The sequence below is a fragment of the Rhinatrema bivittatum genome, chromosome 6 (genome assembly GCF_901001135.1).
Source record: "Rhinatrema bivittatum chromosome 6, aRhiBiv1.1, whole genome shotgun sequence".
Classification (NCBI taxonomy): domain Eukaryota; kingdom Metazoa; phylum Chordata; class Amphibia; order Gymnophiona; family Rhinatrematidae; genus Rhinatrema; species Rhinatrema bivittatum.
In genome coordinates this window covers 107,673,724-107,699,617 of record NC_042620.1, presented here as the reverse complement: position 1 = coordinate 107,699,617, position 25,894 = coordinate 107,673,724, and the positions used below count along the sequence as shown (strand labels likewise).

Genomic DNA, 25,894 nt, shown 5'->3' with positions numbered 1-25,894 from the left:
GTGTGGACATAGCCTTAAAAAATACAATCATGGAAGCCCAGACCAGATGCATTCTACACATTAAAAAGGGCAGAAAGCCAAACGGCTCACAGCATGGTTAAAAGGTGAGGTGAAAGAGGCTACTGCAGCCAAAAGAAATGGAAAACAGGAAAAAGCATAAGTACAGGCCATGCAAAACACTGATAAGGCAGACAAATAGATTTTGAAAAAAAGCTTGCCCTAAACATAATGACAATAACACAATGAAAACTTTTTCAAATACATCCAAAGCAAGAAGCCTGTGAAGGAGTCAGATGGACCATTAGATGATCGAGATGTAAAAGGCGCACTTAGGGAAGTCAAGGCCATAGCGGAACAACTAAATGTTTACCAAGGAGGATGTTGGGGAGATACCCATGCCAAAACAAACCAACCATGGTGAACCTGGAAGATGTAATAGGGCAAAATGACAAACTAAAGAGCAGCAAATCACCTGGACCAAATGGTATACATCTCAGAGTTCTGAAGAGCTCAAAAACGAAATTTCAGACCCATTACTATTAATTTGTAATATATTATTAAAATCATCTATTTAACCTGTAGTTGGAGGATGGCCAATGTAATACCAACTTTTAAAATGAGCTCCAGAGAATGATCCAGGAAATTATAAACTAGTAAGCCTGATGTTAGTGCCAGGAAACATCATAGAAACCATTCTAAAGAATAAAATTACAGAACATATAGACATGGTTTTAATGGGACACGGTCAACATTGAGGAAACACTTCCCTTGGGTAAATCTATCTGCTACATTTTTTTTGAAGGCGTTAATAAACATATGGATAATGGTGAGCCAGTTGATATAGTAAATATGGATTTTCAGAAGGTATTTGGCAAAGTCCCTCAAGAGAGACTTCCTTAGAAAATTAAAAAGTTATGGGGTAGATTTTAAAAAAGTGCGCCTTCGCGTACTTTTGTTGGCGCACCAGGCGCCAACAAAAGTACGCTGGATTTTAGTAGATACGCGCGTAGCTGCGCGTATCTGCTAAAATCCAGGATCGGCGCGCGCAAGGCTGCCGATTTTGTGCAGCCGGCGCGCGCCGAGCTGCGCAGCCTGCCTCCGTTCCCTCCAAGGCCGCTCCGAAATCGGAGCGGCCTCGGAGGGAACTCGCTTTCGCCCTCCCCTCACCTTCCCCTCCCTTCCTCTATCTAACCCACCCCCCCGGCCCTATCTAAACCCCCCCTACCTTTGTCGGGGGATTTACGCCTCCCGGAGGGAGAAGTAAATCCCCGCGCGCCAGCGGGCCGCTAGCGCGCCGAGACGCGACCTGGGGGCGGTTCCGGAGGGCGCGGCCACGCCCCCAGGCCGAAACCATGCCCCCGAAACGCCACGCCAATCGGCCACGCCCCCAAAACGCCCCCGACACGCCCCCTCGAAAAACCCCGGGACTTACGCGAGTCCCGGGGCTCTGCGCGCGCCGGCAGGCCTATGGAAAATAGGCGCGCAAGGCCCTGCTCGCGTAAATCCGGGCGGATTTACGCGAGCAGGGCTTTTAAAATCCGCCCCTATGGGTAAGAGGAATGTCCTACTGTGGACTGAACTGGTTTAAAAAAAAAAAAAAAAAAGAAAAGATAGAAACAGGGTATAGGATTTAAAATAATCAGTTTTCTCAAATGGAGGAAGGTAAATAGTGGAGCGCCCTAGGAATCTGTACTTAACATTTATAGATGATTTGGAAAAGGAAACAATATGTGGGGGTCATCAAATCTGCACATAACAAAATTAGTCCAAGTTATTAAAACACAAGCAGATTGTAAAAAACTGTAGGGCACCTTGCGAGACCATAAGACTGGGCATCCAAATGGCATATGAAATTTAATGTGGGCAAATACAAAGTGATGCACATAGCGAAAAATAATGCAAACTGTAGTTACACAAAGTTAGAAGTCACCACCCAGGAAAAGGATCTAGGCAACATTGGGGACAATATGTTGAAATCCTTGGCTCAAGACTGCAGCAAAAAGGTTCTCTCTAAGGGAGTGGTAGGTATTGTACGGGTGAACAGTTATGTTGATGGGCAAACTAGAAAGGCCATATGGGGTTTTTTTGCCATATTTCTGTATTTCTAAAAAAGCTAATAGAAAGTTAAAAATAATAAAAAAAAGGAATGGAGATTAAAACAGAATATATCTCTGTATTGCTCCATGGAGTGACCACACCCAGACTACTATGAGCAGTTCTCTTTACTGCACTGTACTATTAAAGGTACAGAGAAGGGCAACCAAAATGATAGAGGGAATGGAATGGCTCCCCGAGGAAAGGCTAAAGAGGTGAGGGTTCTTCAGCTTGGAGAAGACACGGATAAAGGATAATATGATAGAGGTTTATAAAATCATGGGTGGAATGGATAAATGCAAATCTGTTTATTCTTTCCAAAAAATAAAGTCTAGGGGACACTATGAGGTTACTAAGTAGTACATTTAAAACACATCTGTAAAAATGGTTTTCACTGGTCACACTGTTAAGCTCTGGAATTCATTGTCAGAGGATGTAGAGGAAAAGGCCATAAACGGTTATTCAACACATAGATTTGGGGAAAGCCATTACTTACCCTTGGACATAAAAGTATAGGATAAGTAGTGCTAGGTACCTGTGACTTGGATTGGCCATTGTTACATAGTAACATAGCAATGACGACAGATAACGACCACATGGTCTATATCCAGTCTGCCTAACAAGTGGCTTATAGTAGTAACTGCCTCATCATGCAGGTTACTCCAATATGTTCTGTTAAACAGGTTATTGTGCTTGACCCTCAGTCTGATCCAGCTATGGCAGTTCCTAAATTCTTAGAACAGCTATTTAATCTTATGGCCCTATGGAAGAAATGACCTCCTCTGAAGCTGCCTCTACCCAACACTTTGAAGAAACCTAAACTTGCTGCAGCACTCCACAGGTGGGTTTTGTTTATCTGTCCAATAGAGGCTCTCTACTACTAATCATTTCTATAGTAATATTAGCCATATACAGCACTGACTTGAACCCATGTCCTTCTGCCACCACACTTATGGTCCTATCACTGACCTGAAGTAGTAGATCCTAGCCAAGTTAATACAAGGATCCTACCTTGTTTAGCTTAAAAGCCAATATATCTCCCTCTGATCACTGTACCTTATCACATCCTCCAATCATTACTGATCTAATCATTACTGATCCCAGTGGCCTAATGGATAAGGCACTGGCCTCCTGAGCCAGGGATTGAGCCACCTGGGATGAGAATTAGAAGTCTTGTTCTGGGAAATAACTACAAGGCTGTCATGCATCAGACCCTAATGAGAGCTTTAAAGGGAGGAGGAATAGCCTAGTGGTTAGAGCAGTGGGCTACAAACCAGGAGACCAGGGTTCAAGGCCCGCTGTTGTGACACTTTACCCTCCATTGACTCAGGTACAAACTTGTATTGTAAGCCCTCTGGGGATAGGGAAATACCTACAGTACCTGAATGTAAACTGATGTGATATCTCAGATCAAATGGCGGTATATAATAAATACAATGTATAGTTAAATGTAATAATGATTGTTTAAAAAGGCTCCCTCCCCTATCTCAGGTCCTTCCCCAGCCTAAAAATAACCAAAAACAGAATTTGCAAAAAAATCACAAATTGTGCTATGGTCATATAACCCAGTGTAAGACAATTGAAAAAGGCATAGCTATTTTTAGAACGGGTATATGTGAATCTGTTTTTTACTCTTTCGGATAATAGAAAGACTAGGGGGCACTCCATGAAGTTAGCATACAGAGAAAGTTCTTTTTTACTCAACGCACAATTAAACTCTGGAATTTGTTGCCAGAGGATGTGGTTAGTGCAGTTAGTATAGCTGTGTTTAAAAAAAGACTGGATAAGTTCTTGGAGGAGAAGTCCATTACCTGCTCTTAAGCTGACTTAGAAAATAGCCACAGCTATTACTAGCAACGGTAACATGGAATAGACTTAGTTTTTGGGTACTTGCCAGGTTCTTATGGCCTGGATTGGCCACGGTTGGAAACAGGATGCTGGGCTTGATAGACCCCTTGGTCTGACCCAGTATGGCATGTTCTTATGTTAAAATGGAACCAGGGATAGAGGTGCCATTTTGCAGGGACCTTTCTTGTTTTTAAATAATTCCGTTTTTGCAGTCTCCCAGCACTGCCTCCACATCCACCAGTTGATCTGTTTGCATTCAGCAGGTGAGAACAGGCAATTATTTGGAACATATTACCATAACTACCTTAATCTCTCTTATCAACCACCAACTCTTTGCTCATTCAATTTGACTAATACCATAGATTTAATTTATTAGTATATGAGCCTCCTCCACTAACAAATACTGTATTAATCTTATCAATACTATTAGTGAATGTCATGTTAGAAGCTCAGATTTAGTAACCAGTCGTGAAATATAAATTTAAAAGAGTGAGCATTTTGTGCAATATTGTTTGCAAAATCCCCTTTATAAACTTTTCAAAAGGTGGGCTTCACAGTGGTAAACTTTTGTGTGCAGTCTGCTAAAGTGAAAGTTTATTAAAATTGCCCAGTAATGAGCTGTTGCAATGCAAAACCATGCAAATCAACTCATTACTGAGAAATTTTGAGTAAATAGGTTCACAGGCCCATTTTTAACAATAAATAAAACCTTTAAAAGGTGCAGCTATTTTTTGTAGTATGCTTAGTGAAGCACTGCATTGCAAGAACTGCTAAACAGTATAAATGGTGCCACATTACCAGTTAGTTCCCTCTCTGCTCCCTGCCTTCCCCCCCTCCCCCCCAATGTAACAACAACTCCCTGGTGGCACTAGTGACCCTGCAACCCCAACCTCCTCTTGGGCCAAAATAATGTAAAAGCAACAGAGCATTGCTCCCCCTCTAAAAGAGGACCTGTGATACTTAAGAAAATAAGAAATTGCCAAGCTGGGTCAGACCAAGGGTCCATCAAGCCCAGCATGCTGTTTCCAACAGAGGCCAAACCAGGCCACAAGAACCTGGCAATTACCCAAATACCAAGAAGATCCCATGCTACTGATTCCAGTAATAGCAGAGGCCATTCCCTAAGTCAACTTGATTAATAGCAGTTAATGGACTTCTCCTCCAAGAATTTATCCAAAACTTTTTTGAACCCAGCTATACTAACTGCACTAACCACCACCTCTGTCATCAAATTCCAGAGCTTAATTGTGCGTTGAGTGAAAAATAATTTATCCAATTAGTCTTAAATGTGATACTTGCTAACTTCATAGAATGCCCCGTAGTCCTTCTATTATCCGAAAGAGTAACTAACCGATTCACATTTACCCGTTTTAGACCTCTCATGATTTTAAAGACCTCTATCATATCCCACCTCAGCCATCTCTTCTCCAAGCTGAACAGCCCTAACCTCTTCAGCCTTTCCTCATAGGGAAGTTGTTCCATTCCCCTTATCATTTTGGTTGCCCTTCTCTGTACCTTCTCCATCGCAACTATATCTTTTTTGAGATGCAGTGATCAGCACTGTACACAGTATTCAAGGTGCGGTCTCACCATGGAGCGATACAGAGTCATTATGACATTTTATGTTTTATTCACCATTCCCTTCCTAATAATTCTTAACATTCTGTTTGCTTTTTTTTTTTTTTTTACTGCTGCAGCACACTGAGCAGACGATTTCAAAGTATTATCCACTATGATGCATAAATCTTTTTCCTGGGTGGTAGCTCCTAATATGGAACCTAACATCGTGTAACTACAGCAAGGGTTATTTTTCCCTATATGCAACACCTTGTACTTGTCCACATTAAATTTCATCTGCCATTAGGATGCCTAATCTTCCAGGCTCACAAGGTCCTCCTGTAATAAATCACAAGCAGATTGTGATACAACTACTCTGAATAATTTTGTATCATCCATAAATTTGATAACCTCACTCGTCGTATTCCTTTCCAGATCATTTATAAATATACTGAAAAGCACCGGCCCAAGTACAGATCCCCGAGGCACTCCACTGTTTACTCTTTTCCACTGAGAAAATTGACCATTCAATCCTACTCTGTTTCCTGTCTTTTAACCAGTTTGTAATCCACAAAAGGACATCGCCTCCTATCCCATGACTTTTTAGTTTTCTTAGAAGCCTCTCATGAGGAACTTTGTCAAACGCCTTCTGAAAATCCAAAATATACTACATCTACCGATTCTCTTTTATCCACGTTTATTAACCCCTTCAAAAAAAAATGAAAATTTGTTAGGCAAGACTGTGTTCCATTAAACCATTTTTTTCCATATGCTCTACGATTTTGATCTTTAGAATAGTTTCCACTATTTTTCCATCCTGCTAATCTCTCCCCGCCTCTCAAGCTTATCCTATAAGCTAGGATTTATCTTCTGAGCTGGCAGGAGGAAACATCCTTACCTCTTACTGGCCCAGTATCCAACTTTGATCGGGCACCGCGCATGCAGTGACTGTTGGGATTTGGGGAGGTTCAATAATTTTTTGGGTCACAGGGGATTAGGGGGATTAGCGATAAGGAGTCTGACTTTAGTTTTGAATAAATTACTGTCCTGTGATAGAAGCTAAATTTAAGGCATTAAAAGAGAGCATTAAATTGGGGCCTTTGTACAAATGACGACTCCTGCCTACCGTGCGCCTGTTTGGCATGTGCCGGTGTATCGATATTTAACACACCAGCATATTAGCCAAAGAGTGCACTTTTTGACCAGGTCGCAGGCTGTTGTACATAACTGCATAAAAGCGCCCATGAGCGGGGGAGGGGGGTGGGCAGGATTTTAATTTTAATGAGTGTGCTATACATAGGCCCTTGTGACTGCTTCCATTGTCAGATGAAGCAAAACAGAGCCTCTTTACAAGTCACTGGGTGTACATTGTGCTGGGTTCTGCTTCCATTTAAACAAAATAAAGGTCTGTGATGTAAAAGTCTAGGGTTTAAGAGGGGCATTCTAGCCTTGCATCAGGACAAGTCACAAAACAGCACTTCTTGGCATGGGCCTGGTCCTGCTCTCATTCAGGTACTGTGCTTGCAGTGCTTAGATGCAATATCAGTGACACTTGACTGGGAGCTCTGCAGTCCTCATTGTTCTGTGATCCCTGGGCCTTCCTCAGGACCGCTCAGCAGAAATCTTCTAGCTCAACTCCCAGTTTCCTTCTGTACTTACTCCTGTTGCCAGCAGCTTCAGTTACAGACAGGCAGGTACAATTCTGGTCGCCGCATCTCAAAAAAGTTATAGTTGCGATGGAGAAGGTACAAAGAAGGGCAAGCAAAATGATAAAAGGGATGGAACAGTTCCTCTATGAGGAAAGACTAAAGAGGTTAGGACTTTTCAGCTTGGAGAAGGCCGAGGGGGGATATGATAGAGGTCTTTAAGATCATGAGAGGTCTTGAACGGGTAGATGTGAATCGGTTATTTACACTTTCAGAAAATAGACGAAATAGGGGGCATTCCATGAAGTTAGCAAGTAGCACATTTAAAAATAATCGGAGAAAATTATTTTTCACTCAACGCACAATAAAGCTCTGGAATTTGTTGCCAGAGGATGTGGGTTAGTGCAGTTAGTGTAGTTGGGTTTAAAAAAGGTTTGGATAAGTTCTTGGAGGAGAAGTCCATTAACTGCTATTAATCAAGTTTACTTAGGGAATGGCCTCTGCTATTAATTGCGTCAGTAGCATGGCATCTTCTTGGTGTTTGATTACTTGCCAGGTTCTTTTGGCCTGGTTTGGCCTCTGTTGAAAACAGGATGCTGGGCTTGATGGACCCTGGGTCTGATCCAGCATGGCAATTTCTTATGTTCTGGAGGTGGGAGCGATACCCACTCACTCCTGCCCTGTTGGTGCCATTTTCCAAATTAGCACAGGCTGACCGGCTAACTCCATGCACTCCTTTGCGATGTGACAAAGGAGTGCAAGGAGTTGACCAGTCAGTCAATGCTCCACTCCTGCCCCCAGAAGACTTCCCCCTCCAAGCTATGGAGTAGATCATGGGGGGTGGGGGGCCACCCTTTTAGAAGTGGGAAGGGGCATGGCCACTAGCACCACCAGGGAGTTGTTGCTATAGGGTTGGGACAGGGGGCAAAAGCAATGGGTCATGAGACCCTTTTAAAACATGGTAGCTCCCCCAATGGGTCCACCAGAAAAATATTTTTTGCTTTGCCACAGCTAGAACCCATGGAACATTTTCCTCAAAAATGAGCTACAGCTACAAAATAAGTTACTTAAAGCCGTAGCAAATTTTAACAAAATGGTCACCAACTCACAGAAAATACTGTAGATTAGTAAATCAACTTCTTAGTATTTTGTGTTTTACATTTTATATTTCTTAATTTATTTTACAGGAAAAACAAAGGACATTGAATTTTTGTGTTGCTTTGTAGATGACATCACTAGTCTGAAAAATGATTAATTTCATTTTATTATAATGTAATTGAAATGGTTAAGAATTTGAACAATTTTATAACTATTACATATTTAACATTTCATGTAGAATAAAAATGGGGAGACCGATATTCAACACTGCTTAGTCTGATAAATAGGGACTTATCTGGCTAAGTGGCATCCGCTGAATATTTGGCTAAATATTCCACAGACACCACTTAGCCAACTAAGTAATTACATGGCTAAGTAGATAGCTGAATGTCTTGTGGCAAGCAATGGGTGGATAGGGTTAGGGCTTCCTATCCAGTTAACCTAACCGGATAAGTGTCAATATTCTGACTTATCCAGTTAAGTTAATGGAATAAATTAGACCTGCTCAAAAGCAAGTCGCTGATTAGCCATGCCGCTGAATATCCCTAAGTTAGCTGGATAAGTTATATCCGGCTGGACATCTTTGAATATTGTGCACAAAGTAATTATTTGGCAATTTCACATTACAAAATTACAAAAGAATCATTTGATTTAAAAAAAAAAACAAAAAACAAACCCAAAGACAGGAGGGAGGAAATACCTTATAGTCTGAATCTGGCAGCATGTTGAGCAAGAATGTAACCATCTTCTGTGGAAATTCATACTTAATTGTCCAAAATAATAATTCTTCTAAAAAGCATTTATGTTTCAGAACATCCATTATAGATTGATCTGTCAAAAGACAAAAAATAATAAATCAAAGAGATTTGTTTTACAAGTTTAAAGGATTGCATTTGTATCCTAGAAAAATACAAGGCAAGTATCAGAAAGACCCTGCTTTACCTAGCCAGCACAACTGTGATTAGAGATCACCAGCTGAGTCCTTCTGTTCTATTAATGTGTCAGCCAGGGATGCTGCAGGCATCATCCTCATTGTGACAGTTACTGCCTCCCCATTCCCATCTTTTATTCCCCCAGCTCAAGCAAATCACCTACGCAATATACCAGTGCCACAACTCTCGTAATTTTTAACAAAAGGCTGCCTGGATTAGGAAACAAAATATGTGTAATTTAGTTTTTAGGTAAGCATATTTCCTGAAGTACCAAACCTTTCAAGTTATTTACAGTTTTCCCATTACTAAGCATACATTGCAATGAATATGTAGAAGTTTCAGAAGGAGAAATTACTACTTACCTGATCATTTTCTTTTCTTTAGGACAGTGGGATAAATCCAGAACAAGTGGGTTATGCGCCTCTACCAGCAGATGGAGACTGAGCAAACTGACGTCACAGTATATATACCCCCCAGTGACATCACCCTGCCAGTATTCTCTTCAAAAGCAACTGTGGACAGAGTAGCAAAAAACTTGATTAAAAACAGATAACCATTTCAATTCTCAGCCAACACCGAGCTCAGACAAGAAATGTATTAACTCTAACCTAGGGACTGGACTAGCAGTTACAAATAATCCCTCTAACACAGTCACACAAGAGAACCATGGAACAATCAATCAGCAGCCAAGGGAGAGAAGCTGGATTCATCTGCCTGTCCTCAAGAAAAGCAAGTGTTGCTTACCTGTAACAGGTGTTCTCACAGGACAGCAGGATGTTAATCCTCATATTTGGGTGACATCATCAGGATGGAGCCCAATCACAGAAAACTTCTGTCAAAGTTTCCAGAACTTTGACTGGCCCCTACTGGGCATGCCCAGCATGGCACTAACCCTGCAGCCAGCAGGGGTCCCCCTTCAGTCTTATTTGATAGCTACAGGCAGTGCCGAAAAAATAAAACAAAATGTTACGAAACCAACACCGCGGGGCGGCAGGCGGGTTTCGTGAGGGCTAACATCCTGCTGTCCTGTGAGAACACCTGTTACAGGTAAGCAACATTTGCTTTCTCACAGGACAAGCAGGATGGTAGTCCTCACATATGGGCGAGTACCGAGCTGAGGATGTCCGAACATGCACCAAAGATACCCAACGGCGTGCAACAGGCACAACTGGGGTGGAATTTGGTAGAGGGCATCCTGAACCCCACCGGGCAGGCGGAAGGGTGTTGGTACGTCACGTTGGAAATAGGTTACGAAGGACAGATTGGCCGAAGATGGAATCCTGTCTTCCGGCTTTGTCCAAGCAATAGTGGGCTGCGAAAATGTGGAGAGAGCTCCAGGTGGCAGCCCTGCAAATGTCAGGAAGCGGCACCGATCGTAGGTGTGCTACTGAAGTCACCAAGACCCTTACAGAGTGTGCTTTAACACGATCTTGGAAAGGAATGCCTGCTTGCTGATAGCAAAAAGATATGCAGTCCGCCAACCAGGAGGAGAGAGTCTGCTTACCCACAGGTTGCCCTAATTTGTTAGGATGGAAAGAGACGAATAACTGAGTACTCTTCCTGTGGGCAACTGTACGGTCTAGGTAGAACACTAGAGCCTGTTTACAGTCAAGGGTATGCAGAGCCTGTTCCCCCTGGGTTGGAGTGGGGCCTGGGAAAGAAGACAGGTAGTATGATGGATTGATTAATGTGAAGCTCTGAAACTACCTTAGGCAAAAACTTAGGGTGAGTGCGGAGTACCGCCCGGTCCTGTAGGAGTTTAAGGCGGATAGGTAATTAGGCGGATAGGTAACTAGGGCCTGTAACTCACTAACCCTGCGAGCTGAAGTGATAGCCAAAAGGAAAATCACTTTCCATGTGAGATATTTTAGGTCACAGGAGTGAAGAGGTTCGAATGGTGATTTCATGAGCCGCCCGAGAACCAGGATTAAGGTCCCAAGAAGGGGCCGGAAGATGTAAAGGTGGCTTGATATGGAGCAAGCCTTTAAGAAAACGTGTTACGAGGGGTGTACCGATATAGGGACATCCGACACCTTTATGGAAGGCGGCTACCGCACTGACATGCATTCTAATGGAAGAGGTCTTTAGACCTGATTCCGATAAGTGCCAGAGATAGTCCAAAAACCTTGGGATTGGACAGGAAAAGGGATTGCGAAGAACACCATGATGTATACCTTTTCCATTTATAGTAATAACATTTTCTCGTGGAAGGCTTCCGTGAAGCAAACAGGACACAAGAAACCGAATCTGAAAGGTTAAGTGGATAAAGGATTAACCTTTCAACATCCATGCCGTCAGGGACAAGGCCTGAAGATTGGGATGGCATAGACATCCGTCGTTCTAAGTGATCAGAAGCGGGTGCATTCCCAAGGGAATGTTCCTGCGGATGGAGAGATCCTGGAGTATGGGAAACCACACTTGGCGTGGCCAGTGAGGTGCTATCAGGATCATGGTTCCCTTGTCCTGACGGAGCTTCACGAGAGTCTTCGAGAGAAGAGGAAGTGGAGGGAATGCATAAAGCAGACCGGTTTCCCACGAGAGGGAGAATGCATCTCTGGGCTGAGAGCGCTCGCTCCGAATGAGAGAGCAGTAGTTGTCCACTTTGTGGTTCTCAGGGGTCGCAAAGAGGTCTATTTGGGGATGATCCCATTGCTGGAAGAGAGAGGTCGCTACCGAGGGATTGAGAGACCACTCGTGCGGTTGGAAGACATGACTCAGTTTGTCTGCCAAGACATTGTGCACACCCGGCAAATAGGTGGCCCTGAGGTACATCGAGTGGGAGAGCGCTTCCGCCCAAATCTTCGCAGCTTCCTGACACAGAAGGAAGGAGCCTGTGCCTCTCTGCTTGTTGATGTACCACATGGCCACCTGGTTGTCCGTCTGAATCAGGATGACGTGATTTCATAGGCAATCCTGAAAAGCTCTGAGAGCATATCGCATTGCTCGAAGCTCCAGGAAATTTATCTGGTGTTTGGCTTCCTCTGGAGACCAAAATCCTTGTGACTGTAGATCGTTCACATGAGCTCCCCATCCGAGGTTGGAAGCGTCGGTGGTGAGAATGAGTTGAGGATCTGGCACTTGAAAGAGCAGTCCCTGGAGGAGATTGTTCTGATCTTTCCACCAGGCGAGAGACAGACGGAGTGCGTCGGTGATGTGGACAATGGTTGACAGAGGCTGAGTCGCTTGAATCCATTGTGATCTCAGAGTCCAATGCATGACTCTCAAGGCCAGGTGGGCCATTGGTGTGAGATGGACTGAAGATGCCATGTGTCCGAGAAGGACAAGGAATTGCCAAGCTGTTGGCAATTCCTTGTCCTTGCAACTGATGAGCGAGGGACACAAGGGTTTGCACTCGTTGTTGAGGTAGAAAGGCTTTTGCCTGTAAGGTGTCCAAGTCTGCCCCAATGAACGACAAGATTTGAGATGGGACTAAATAGGATTTCTCATAATTGACGAGAAATCCTAGAGAAATTAGAGTGTGTAGGGTCAAATCCAGGGACGATCTAGCAGCTTGCTGGGTTGGGGCCCTGATTAACCAGTCGTCTAGATAGGGGTAGACGAGAACACCTTCTTTCCTGAGAAAGGCTACGACAACCACGAGACATTTGGTAAAGACTCGTGGTACCGATGCTAGGCCGAATGGAAGCACCCGGTATTGATAGTGCTTTGGGCCTACTAAAAACCTGAGGTACTTGCGATGAGCTGGAGCTATCGCAATGTGGGTGTACGCGTCCTGGAGGTCCAGAGAATAGAGCCAGTCTCCTCTTTGTAGAAGAGGTAGAAGCGAGCCCAAGGTTACCATCTTGAACTTTTCCTGCTGGAGGTACTTGTTGAGGGCACGTAGGTCCAGAATTGGACGAAGCCCCCCGGATTTTTTAGGTATCAAAAAGTACCAGGAACAAAACCCTAGGCCTTTTTGCGAAAGAGGAATGGGTTCTATTGCCCTTAACTGGAGAAGAAGGGAAACCTGCTCCAGAAGGACAGAGTGGTCTGTTACTCTCCACACTTGTAGAGATGGTGATTCCGGTGGAAGAGCAAGAAAGTTCAGGAGGTAACCCTGAGCAATGATTGTTAGCACCCATTGGTCGGTAGTGATTGATTGCCACATGCCATGAAAGTGGCACAATCGACCTCCCACTGGTATGCCTGGCAGAGGAATCAGGCTGCTGCTCTCCAAGGGAAAGTCAAAAACCTGAAGCAGGCCCCGGCTGGGGAGCTGCTTGTGGCTTTTGCTTCTGGGGCTGGCGAAGCTGAGATTTTTGATAAGGCCTCATAACTCAGGACCTTGTTGGTGGAGGATAGTACTTCCTTGGGTGGAAGAATGACTTCTTAGAGTCCTTCTTGAAGGGCTGTCTAGATGGGAAGTCAGAAGGTATCGATGAGATCTGTTTGAAGGTCTCATGATGGTTCTTTAATTCAGCCACTATTTGTTGAATCTGTTCACCGAACAGATTATCTCCTATACAGGACAGGTCAGAGAACCTGTCTTGTACTTTTGGGCGAAGGTCAGAAGACTTGAGCCAGGCCCAGCGTCTTGCCGAAATGGCAGTTGCAGACACTCTAGTGGAGGTGTCGAAGATATTGTAAGCTGTTCTTATCTCATGCTTTCCTGCCTCAAATCCCTTGTTGACAAGGATTTGAAGATGTTCTTGGAATTGGTCAGGCAGGGTTTCAGAGAAGTCCTGTATTTGCTTGAAAATGACCCTATTGTATTGGGTCATGTACAGCTGGTAAGAAGCAATCCTGGAGATGAACATGGCCCCTTGAAACACTCATTGACTAATATTGTCTAGGAACTTGTGTTCCTTGACAGGAGGGGTAGAGGAGTGAGGCTTCTTCCTTTTTGCTTTCTTTTGAGCTGATTCTACCACAACTGAGTGGTGGTCGAGCTGAGATTTTTGAAAGCCAGGGGCTGACTGTACTAGATAGGTAGTGTCAGCCTTTCTGTGTACTGGGGCAATGGATCCAGGGTTTTCCCAGTTCTTTTTGAGGAGGTCAAGAAGAACTTGATGAATGGGAATAGAAGTGATAACTTTAGGGGCATCCAGGAACTGGAGAAGCTCCATCATCTTGCTCCGTCTGAAGCTGAAAAGGGACCAATTCTGACATTTCCTTCACAAAATTAATGAAAGAGAGGTCCTCTGGAGGAGAATGCTTTCTACTTTCAGTAGGAGAGGGAAGTGAATGTAAGTCATCGGTGTCTGTGGAAGTATCATCACCCCAGGTGTCATAAGGATCAGCAGGCTGACCTGTAGGACGAGAAGGGGGTTGGATACCTGAAGGGCCCCGGCTGAGGCTCCGAGAAAATCGAAGGAATCACCGGGGACGCCGTGGACACCCTGGGGTGTATCGTGCCGGCATCGAAGGCGCCGATGTGCGTATCGCCCCCGATGAATGAATCTGTGGCAAGGGACGACATGGCATCGATGGCTGAGGCAATACCCCAGAAGGAGGAATGCGGAACGGTGTTTCTCCTCCCGATGAAGCTGTCATAGGGGAGCGCACCAGAGCCATCGGAGACCCAGGAACCACTGGTGGAAGGGCAGTAATGAGCGCCTCCATCCGGGAGAGCAGCGGTGCCAGCACTCCTGGAATCTGGTCGGTGACCGGTTCCACTCTCGGTGCCGGTGTCTGAGGAACCTGGAGTTGTTGCATCGCCTTGTCGATGGCCTGTTGGACCAGCCTGTCCAGTTCTTCCCGGAGACCTGGGGCAATCCGCCCCGGCTCCGTGATAGAAGAGGGAGGCTGAGGCATAGTCGGAGGGACTACCTTTACAGAATCGCGACTCCCAAACCCGATTGGGTGAGAGTGGCCTCAATGTCCTGGTCGCAGGAGTGGTCGGTGCCTTTCCTGGACGGGGCTTCTTCGATGGTGGCTCGGACGGTGGCAAGGTCGATGATTTCGCTCCCTCGACGGTCCGAGACTTACGATGCCGATGTTTCTCCCTACAATCCCCTCGATCTTGAGGGGGAGAAACGGGAGTCGATGGCCGTGAAGACGTCAATGGCGGGCGGTCACTGGATGGTTGTCGATGCTGGTGCGACTTCGACGGTGCCGGTTCCGATGAAGTCGATGCGATGGACGGCGTCGGGGTGTGAGCACGGAAAAGGAGTCCCATCTTCTCTATTCTGGCTTTGCGACCTTTTGGTGTTATAAGGGCACATTTGGTGCAAGTCAGGACATCATACTCACGGCCTAAACACATTACACAGACTCCATGAGGGTCTGTGATAGACATGGTGCGAGTACAGTCCGGGCACCGACGAAACCCCGACACCATGGCCACAGAAAAATCGAGCCGCGGTACGGTCGATGACCTGTAGGTCGCGAGGGCCAAACTAGACTGTAATCGACGAAAACTGGTGAAAAACCTACCGGAGTACCGCGGCCTGAGAAAAGTTAGAGGAGGGACCCCTGTGGGGCAATTTAATTTTAATTAACTCCGTGAGGAAAATTCCTGTCAGGAGTCTCTTCAGAGCTCCTAAACCACGAGGCTACTGCTGCGCGGAAAAAAAGAAGACTGAAGGGGGACCCCTGCTGGCTGCAGGATTAGTGCCATGCTGGGCATGCCCAGTAGGGGCCAGTCAAAGTTCTGGAAACTTTCACAGAAGTTTTCCGTGATTGGGCTCCATCCTGATGATGTCACCCATATGTGAGGACTACCATCCCTGCTTGTCCTGTGAGAAAGGAAATTATCAGGTAAGTAGTGATTTCTCCTCTTAGCATCCAGTCAGATAAATCCAGAACAAGTGGGATGTACCCAAGCTACTCCCAGATAGAAGAGGCGGCTGCCCGCTGTCCTGTCAAAACCGCACGTGCAAAGGCAGTGTCCTCCTGGGGCTGCACATCCAAATGATAAAACCTGGAAGAGGTGTGTAAAGGAGGACCACATCGCAGCTCGGCAAATGTCAACAGGAGACAGCAACTTAACTTCGGCTCATGACAATGTCTGAGCCCTAGTGGAATGAGCCCTAACCTGACTAGGTAACTGCTTGCCAGCATCAACGTATGCTGCCATGGACTACCTCCTTAATCCAGCGGGATATTAAAGTCCGTGAGGCCAGTTCTCCTTGTTTAGTTCCACCATGAAGAACAAACAGGCGATCTGTTTTCCATACAGGCTCAGTACAAATTATGTGCCTCTTGACATCCAAGGGTCACAACAAACTATACTCCCCTACGTCTCTCTCTCTGTCCAGAGATGGCCCGATTCAAATGAAATATAGTGACCACTTTCGGGGAAACAAGAAGGAACAGTATGCAGTTGTACCGCCCCTGAAAGCACCCGGAGGAAGCAAGACCAGGCCTGCAGCTCAGAAACTCTCCACGAAGAACGAATTGCCACAAGAAACACAGTTTTCAAGGTCAATAACCCCAAGGGCAGGTTATGCATCGGTCTAAATGTAGGACCCACTAAGAAATTCAAAACCAAATTAAGACTCCATAAGGGTACTGGAAACTGCAAAGGACGACAAAGATGTTTCAATCCTTTCGGAAAATGGGCCATATCCGGATAAGCCGACAAGGAACCACCATTCACCTGGACCCTGAAATAGGTGAGAACTGCTACTTGAACCTTTAAGCTTTTAAGGGCCAAACCTTTATTCAAGCCATCCTGCAAAAATTCCAAAATGAGTGGAATCTTGGCCTAATGAGGAAGAGTTCCCCGATCCTCACACCAGGCCTCAAACAATCGCCAAACTCGCACATAAGCCAAGGAGGAGGAGAACTTTCTAGCCCTAAGCAAGGTGAAAATCACTGCCACTGAGTATCCACGTTTCAGCAATCGAGCCCTCTCAACGGCCATACCATAAGCCAAAAAGTCGTATTTTTGCAAAGAACCATACCCCAACTTAGCAGGGTCCTGTATGCCAGAAGTCGAAAGGGGCGAGTCCCCCCAGGAGCCGCCACAAATCAGCATACAACGGTCACCTGGGCAATCTGGAGAAACCAAGAGCACCATCCCTCTGTGGTGCTTGATCCTTCAAATCAATCTGCCCAACATGGGCCATGGAGAAAAGGCATACAGCAACTTATCTACCGGCCACACCTGCACTAGGGCTCGATCTCCAACGACTTCAGCTCTCTCCTGCGATTTAAGAATCATGGAACTTTCGCATTTCAAAAAGTTGTCAGGTGGTCTAGGAACAGGGAATCTAGCAATCCAGAATCAGCTGAAACGCCTCATCTGACAATGCCCATTCTCCTGGGTCCAGACTCTCCCTGCTGAGAGGGAAGACAATGTGTGACGCTGAAATCATCTGGAGATGCACTTCTTCCCATTCCATAAGCTGATCTATTTCCTGCGACATTTGCTGGCCCTTGGTTCCTCCCTGCCAATTGATGTAAGCCAGAGTGGTTGCATTGTCAGATATTATCTGGTCCGATCGAGTGACCTGCAAATATGCCAACCGGACCGCCCTGGCTTCCAGTCAACTGATGTTCCAAAGAGACTCCTGTGTATTCCAGCACCCTTGCATCATCGTCTCCTGACAGTGCATAAGAACATAAGAAATTGCCATGCTGGGTCAGACCAAGGGTCCATCAAGCCCAGCATCTTGTTTCCAACAGAGGCCAAAACCAGGCCAAAAGAACCTGGCAATTACCCAAACACTAAGAAGATCCCATGCTACTGACGCAATTAATAGCAGTGGCTATTCCCTAAGTAAAATTGATTAATAGCCATTAATGGACTTCTCCTCCAAGAACTTATCCAAACCTTTTTTGAACCCAGCTACACTAACTGCACTAACCACATCCTCTGGCAACAAATTCCAGAGCTTTATTGTGCGTTGAGTGAAAAAGAATTTTCTCCGATTAGTCTTAAATGTGCTACTTGCTAACTTCATGGAATGCCCCCTAGTCCTTCTATTATTCGAAAGTGAAAATAACCGAGTCACATCTACTCATTCAAGACCTCTATCATATCCCCCCTCAGCCATCTCTTCTCCAAGCTGAACAGCCCTAACCTCTTCAGCCTTTCCTCATAGGGAAGCTGTTCCATCCCCTTTATCATTTTGGTTGCCCTTCTCTGTACCTTCTCCATCGCAACTATATCTTTTTTTAGATGCGGCGACCAGAATTGTACACAGTATTCATGGAGCGATATAGAGGCATTATGACATTTTCCGTTCTATTAACCATTCCCTTCCTAATAATTCCTAACATTCTATTTGCTTTTTTGACTGCTGCAGCACACTGAGCTGACGATTTTAAAGTATTATCCACTATGATGCCTAGATCTTTTTCCTGGGTGGTAGCTCCTAATATGGAACCTAACCGTGTAACTACAGCAACGGTTATTTTTCCCTATATGCAACACCTTGCACTCCCCAACCAAGGAGGCTTGCATCTGTTGTCAGTACTAGCCAATCCAGTGGTGCTAGGAAAACTCCCTTCCTTAGAATATCCACCTGCAGCCATCACTGCAGTTGGTAGGAGACTTCCATCAGCTGGAGGAGCCAAATTGAATAGTCCTGAGACTGCAGGTTCCACCGAGACAGCAGGGAGCGCTGAAGAATATGTATACGTGCCCTCACCCATGGGACCACTTCCAGAGATGCCGCCATTAAACCAAGTGCTTGCAGGTAAGTCCATACGGTCAAGCACAGTGTGTTTAACAACAGACGGAGCTATGTCATCAGCTTCTGAATGTGCACTTCCAGCAGGAAAACTTTGCCCTACCTCATGTCAAACCGAACCCAGAGGTACTCCAACTACTGAGCAGGCTGAAAACTGCTCTTGGCCAGGTCCACCACCCAGCCAAGCTCCTGGAACAGGGAGATCACCTTGCGAGTCTCTCTGCAGCTCTCTTCCAATGACTTGGCTCGAATCAACCAGTCATTCAAATACAAGTGTACGAGGATCCCATCTTTTCTCAATTCTGGCACCACTACCACCATTACCTTGGAAAAGAAGAAACTGATAATAGTATCCCAGAAGTGTGAACCACAGAAAGCATTGAGACTCCAGTCGGATGGGAATATGAAAGTACGCTTTGGACAGATCAAAAGAGGTCAGAAATTTCCCTGACTGCATGGCAATTATTACTGAGTGTAATGTTTCCATGTGAAAATGCATCACCTGCAGATGACTGTTGACACCTTTGAGATCCAGGATGGGACGAAAGGAGCCCTCCCTTCTTGGGCACAATGAAATAAATGGAATATCGCCCCATATTTTCTTGAGACTTGGGCATTGGAATCGCAGCCCTCAGGACTGAGGAGCCTTGCTAATGTAGTTTCTACTGCAGTGAGTGGCAGGAGACACCATGAACATGTCCTGAAGAACACTGTGAAACTCCAGTGCATATCCCTCTTGTATCACTTCCAGGACCCATTAATCCGATGTGATCTTGATCCACCTCTGGCAGAAGAGAGAGAGGCATGCCCCTATCTCCTCTTCCCGGGGGTGGGTCGGCAAACCTTTATTGGGAGGGTCAGAAGATTCCACTACCCAAACTTGCACCCCTTCTTGGTTGTCGGGAACAAAAGGACTGAGACCTACCAAAAGGTCGAATTCTCTGAAGGGTCATTCCTCTATAGCAGAGCTTTCCAAACTTTTCATGTTGGTGACACACTTTTTAGACAAACATAATTTCACGACACGGTAATTCAGTCTACTAGTAAACCAGAGGTTAAACGAACGAAACATATTTCGACAATTTATGTATGTTTCCTTAAATATATACATAAATAAAATGTTTCACGACACAACCTATCTCATGAAAACCTTAAATTTATATTAAAAATATATATTCCAAGATTCATGTTATTGTTATAATTTATGAGAAACAATAATAAAACAAATTGTCTGTCCCCCACACACTCATCTCTCTCCTCCCCCCAGCACATGTCTGGCCCCCACACACTCATATCTCTCCCCCTCAAGCACATGTCTGTCCCCCCAGCACGTTTGCCCCCCACTCACTCATCTCTCTCTCCCCAGCACATGTCTGGCCCCCACACTCATGTACCTCGTCTTTTTGATTGTTGCCAGTTAAGGGCTTCACTCCCTTCCATGATCACCAGACACTGCTGCTTGCAGTCAGTACTCCTCATGGCCAGGCCTCATCGGCAGCAGCAGCCAATGCAAGGATGGCTGGGCTCGTTCCACCCACCAAGCCCCCCCCAAAAACGCGATTGACAGCAAAAATCACCCAATAATAAGCAACCCATAAACTGAAAAAAAAAAAAGTGAATCTCTAGAAAAAAAAAAAGCCCAAACTCGCATCAGAGTTGACCGGGCTTGCGCGACACACCTGCACACTGCAGGCGACACACTAACGTGTCCCGACACACAGTTTGGAAAGCTCTGCTCTATAGGGATGAAAGAGCCTAGACCTCCTAGTACGACCTCTCACATTAAAAGCGTGGCATCTGCTTCTTATCCTCTGGCAAATGAGGAACCAGAGATTTGCCCCACTTACTGGACAATTTTTCCAACTCGTTCCCAAATAATAGTGAGCCTTTAACAGGCAATTTGGTAAGGTTAGCCATGGAAGTCGCATAGGCCGTCCAATTTCGCAGCCATAACCGACAACTCGCCGCTACTATGGAAGCCACGCCTCTGTCTGAAGAGCATACCAAATCACAGCCCACATCTGGCTGGCTCCATAACTGCCCTGAGGTTCAATCCAGAGTCATCGACCTCCTGGAAGAGAAGCAAACAAAATTGAGCCACTGGGAAACAAGAAGCGAACTGCAAGATCATTACCACTGCAACAAATGCTTGCTTAAGGATAGTACCAGTCAGTCTATCATGAGCATCCTTCAAGGCAGCTCCTCCTTCCACTGGAATAGTGGTCCACTTGGAGACTGCCCCCACCAGGGCATCTACCTTCGGAATATGAAAACACTCTTGCCACTGGATCCAGAGGGTACAGGCCTTACAAAACCTGACCCTCTTTGAAATTAGCCTCTGGAGCAGCCCACTCAAGATCAATTAATTCTTGAATGGCTTCCATCATGGGGAAAAAACAAGAGGTCTTACGTAAGGAAACCAAAATGGGATTTTTCTTTGGCTCACTCACTGAATCTGCCCCAGGAACTCTGAGCATTTTCAAGGTCTGGGAAATCAGAGCTGGCAGTTCATCTTTATGAAAGAACCATAGCATAGTTCTATATAGTTCTAATCCTGGAGGAATTTCACCATCCTCAAGGGTGTCAGGATCAGTGCCATCATCTGAGCCATCTGGAACTCCATTGGGAAGACCTACTGCTGCTCCAGCAGTACTCCGGCGCTTAACAGTAGGTCCCGGCAAGGTTCCCACCTGTGACTCTGCTCTGGAAGTATTAGAAAGGGCTGAAGATTATACCTGAAGAAAGGTTTGCAATCCCTAGAAGAAGAAAAAAAAAAAACTATCCACGAAAAGATAGAAGCATCCAATCCTGGAGGTACTTGAGGTGGACTGAGCTACAGTCCCGTGCTGAGGAACCAGTTAGGGAGATCCAAAATCAGGCACCCCACCTGAACCGCCTGTACCCAGGCTTATATTTGGCTAGTAAAAGCCAGGCTTAGTGAAATTAGAAGGCAATTCTCCCTAAGCCTCCAAACAGCATTGGCACAAGTTAGCAGGCACTCCTGGTTGAGATGCCCAAATATGACAGACAGCACAAAGAGAAAAAGACACTTAGGCTTCTTCTGCATAGGCACCATTATGACAGATAGTGCATGACTAGCTTTCTTTTTTTTCTAATGTTCAAAAATACTAGACCTCCATTTAGGCGTGTCACACCTAGGTTTTCCAATGTCTAGGTGTCCCAATAAGCGCCGTAAAACAGTTTATGCTCATAATGTAACTTGTGCGCACAGATAAGCGTGCGACCATTTAAGGTGCCGCTTAACTCAGACATACATATTGCAAGGCTGACTAAGTGTTCAAAAACTGGAAGCACAGCTAGATGCACACACCGAACAGACAATCCTGTAAAGGGCAGTCTAAGAAAGCACGCAAAATGCCGTTGCGGCCTACCACGCAGCAAAAAAGCCAGCGTGGGGCCTAGTCTACAGAGGCTGCTCAACCCGCCAGGCTGGCCACGTCCCTCAACCTCCCATGGAGCAGGACGAATATCGGAACAGAAAGCAGAGCACGGAGACTGGAAAAAAGGAGGAAGCCCTATGCTATAAAAGCCTCTTTTTACATCTCTGTAAATATAAATTTTATTTTTTTTTAACCTTTAAAAACTTACCTGGCTGAGTGCAGAGCCAGTCTCCGGCTTGGGGGGAGAGGGCATATGCTGTCTCCTCCGTGCTCGGTTTACTGCACCCGCTGTCTTTTCAGCCTCTTAAGCAGCTAAGTCCACCCCAGCTGAAAATCAGCTACCGGACCAAGGCACTCATCTGAGGGACCATGGAAATTACCTCAGGAATTCTCAACTGGGGGAGGGACCTTTTGGTATCACCGCAGGAGAGCAGGGCCAATATAATATCCTTAATTCTCCTTTTTCAAAATGAAACAATCCCCAGTAGGGAGATGACGTCCACCATCTGTTGGAGACTGAGAATACTGGCAGGCTATCATCACTGCAGGCTTACATATACTGTGATGTTAGTTTACTCCGTCTCCATCTGCTGGTAGAGATGCATAACCCATTTGTTCTGGATTCATCTGATTGGATGCTAAGAAAATTCTTACTTTCAACTCTACAGAGAACTATAGGATATTATTAGAAAGATATACTTGATGCATGTGTTGATGCAATGAAACTCAGTTTGCAAAACTAGACAATGAGTTTTCTATTTATTAGAAGCCTACAGGAAAAGTTGTTTTTTTTTTTAATTCTACAGAATGTGGACTTGGGTTTAACAAAGAACGACCAACAGTAGTAAAAAAAAAAAAAAAAAAAAAGGTTTAAATATATTTAAAGTGTTTTCTTCCCACAGTGAAGTTAAGAAGGGAATCAAAACATACAATTAAAACCTGGTAAAGCATAGGAGTCATGACAAGCGGCTCCAAGAGAGTAGACTCAGGAACACTGTCAGGAAATAGTATTTCATGGAAAGGTTGGTAGATGCTTGGAATGCTCTACAGGAGCAGAAAACAGACTTCAAGAAACATGGAACAAGCCCAAAGGATCTTCTACTGCCATAAAGAAACGAGCAGAAGCATGTTCTATAAGTATATACTGAAAATGTCCCATTTGAATAATTCAACAATAATTGTTGGGGATGCTAAAATAATAGTTCATATTATGCATTTTGACTTTCAAGTCCTAGTAGAAATGTAGGCAACTCCACTGGTGGGTCTCTCTAGCACAGATTCATGGATATCTAGAAGATGTAGTGGAAATTCAGGCAGTCACATAGCTGGGAGTGTCTGGCATGCTGCACAGAGTATGGAGATTCAATGCCAAGAAGTGCAAAGTCATGCATATGGGGAGTGGAAATCCGAATGAACTGTATTCGATGGGGGGGGGGAAAGGCTGATGTGCACGGAGCAGGAGAGGGACCTTGGGGTGATAGTGTCTAATGATATGAAGTCTGCGAAACAATGCGACAAGGCGATAGCAAAAGCCAGAAGAATGCTGGGCTGCATAGAGAGAGGAATATAGAGTAAGAAAAGGGAAGTGATTATTCCCTTGTACAGGTCCTTGGTGAGGCCTCACCTGGAGTACTGTGTTCAGTTCTGGAGACCGTATCTACAAAAAGACAAAGACAAGATGGAAGCGGTACAGAGAAGGGCGACTAGGAAGGTGGAGGATCTTCATCGGATGACGTACGAGGAGAGATTGAAGCATCTAAATATGTACACCCTGGAGGAAAGGAGGAGCAGAGGTGATATGATACAGACTTTCAGATACTTGAAAGGTTTTAATGATCCAAAGACAAGGACAAACCTTTTCCGTAGGAAAAAAATCAGCAGAACCAGGGGTCACGATTTGAAGCTTCAGGGAGGAAGATTCAGAACCAATGTCAGGAAGTATTTCTTCACGGAGAGGGTGGTGGATGCCTGGAATGCCCTTCCGGAGGAAGTGGTGAAGACCAGAACTGTGAAGGACTTCAAAGGGGCATGGGATAAACACTGTGGATCCATAAAGTCAAGAGGCCGCCAATGAAGAGTGGGTGACTCGCCATAATGATGGCTACTGCCTGGAGACAATACCCTTATTCAATAAACATACACATGCTTACTGTGACTCCAACATCGCTCTAAGCTTCAACAGCAAGAGGAAATGTGGAAAAAAGGATTTGCACTCACAAAGAGGGGAGTAGCTGGCTTGTTACGGCGGTTACTACCCCAAACCAAATAAGCCTGATACTTCACTTTCAATGCATATCCAGCATAGCTCTCTGCTTCAACGGCAGGGGAGAAGAAAAACAACCAATAAGGGCTGTATAACATAGTCTGGGTAAAACAAATAAGCATGGGTGTAGCTTGCTTATTGCGGCGGTTACTACCCCTAACTAATCAAGCTAGATATTTCACTTGGATGCAGCTCCATCACTGCTCTCTACATTAATGGTGGGGTGGAAGAGAAATAGAACCAAGAGCTAAGAGAAACAGATAAGTATGAGAGAAAAAATGTGTGAAGCTTGCTGGGCAGACTGGATGGGCCGTTTGGTCTTCTTCTGCCGTCATTTCTATGTTTCTATGTTAAGTATTCTAGAAGGCCAGATGTCTGGGTAGCACACTAGTATTGATAGCTATGAGGTTCATATTCAGCTGCTATCTAGCTAACTTGTATGGGATGTTTGGCGGCATGGCCGCACCACCAACTATCTAGATAATTTTAGACCTGCTTGATAGCAAGTCTAACTTAGCTGGATAAGTCTGAATATTGCCACTTATCCAGCTAAGGGCCAGATTCATTAAGGCTTCTCTCTCATTTTGTGTCTATGGGAAAAATCCTTAGTGAATCAGGTACTTAGGAAGATAAGTAGCCATGCCTATCCTACCTACCACAAAGCCAGAAAACTATTTAGCCAAATAGGATCCTGGCCGCCGCGTTCTGGACCATCTGTAGTGGCTTGATGGAGATGGCGGGGAGGCCCAGAAGGAGGGAGGGAGTTGCAGTAGTCAATTTTGGACAAGATGATAGATTGGAGCACCAGGCGGAAGTCTCGGAGGTGTAGGAGTGGTTTAAGTTTTCTTAGAACCTACAGTTTGAAAAAGCATTCTTTGGTGGTGTTATTTACGAATTTTTTTAAGTTAAGCTGGTTGTCCAGCAGAACTCACATGAGGTGAGTGATTAAATGATGTTTTGGCTAGTTGTGCAGAACTTGGGGAGTTGAGAAGGACTTTGTTGTTGTCGTGAGATATGAGAAGGATCTCCATCTTGTTGGTGTTGAGGACAAGGCTGAGGCTGGTAAGCAGTAGGTTGATTGATTGGAGGCAGCTATTCCAGTGGGACCAAGTTTTGTGAAGGGACTCTGATCAAAATATCAAGTAGTACTTGTAAGTACTACTTGATATTTTGGCAGCCTTGATATTCTGAACCATAATATTTTATCTCAATTGTCTCAACTGGTTATTTCTAGTACAGTACTGAAATGGTTCCATTCTAATCTGAACAAAGAGCACTAAGTAGGTCCTAGAGTTAAAAGTCAAAAAGCACAAAAGGCACCACCTATATCACTTAGAAATCGCTTGTGGCGCACAAAGAGACTTAAATATCTGGGTAAAGAGAAAAAAAATTTTCTTAAAGTAAAAGCCGCATCTGCAAGCCTGACAACGTGTTCAAACTAACCAGGTTGAACCGTCCGGTCTTTTCTTCATTT

The 25,894-nt window shown here is 45.0% G+C and overlaps 1 protein-coding gene across 8 annotated transcripts in view; it reads right to left on the bottom strand.

The window, feature by feature from the left end:
- The window catches only part of UBR3 (ubiquitin protein ligase E3 component n-recognin 3), a 672,099-nt gene that overhangs the window by 537,839 nt on the left and 108,366 nt on the right, over positions 1–25,894 (bottom strand). For all 8 annotated transcript variants that reach the window (XM_029605729.1, XM_029605732.1, XM_029605733.1 and 5 more), the window contains exon 7: positions 8,944–9,074. In XM_029605729.1, coding sequence (XP_029461589.1) covers positions 8,944–9,074 — 131 coding nt within the window. The remainder of the gene's footprint in view (positions 1–8,943; positions 9,075–25,894) is intronic.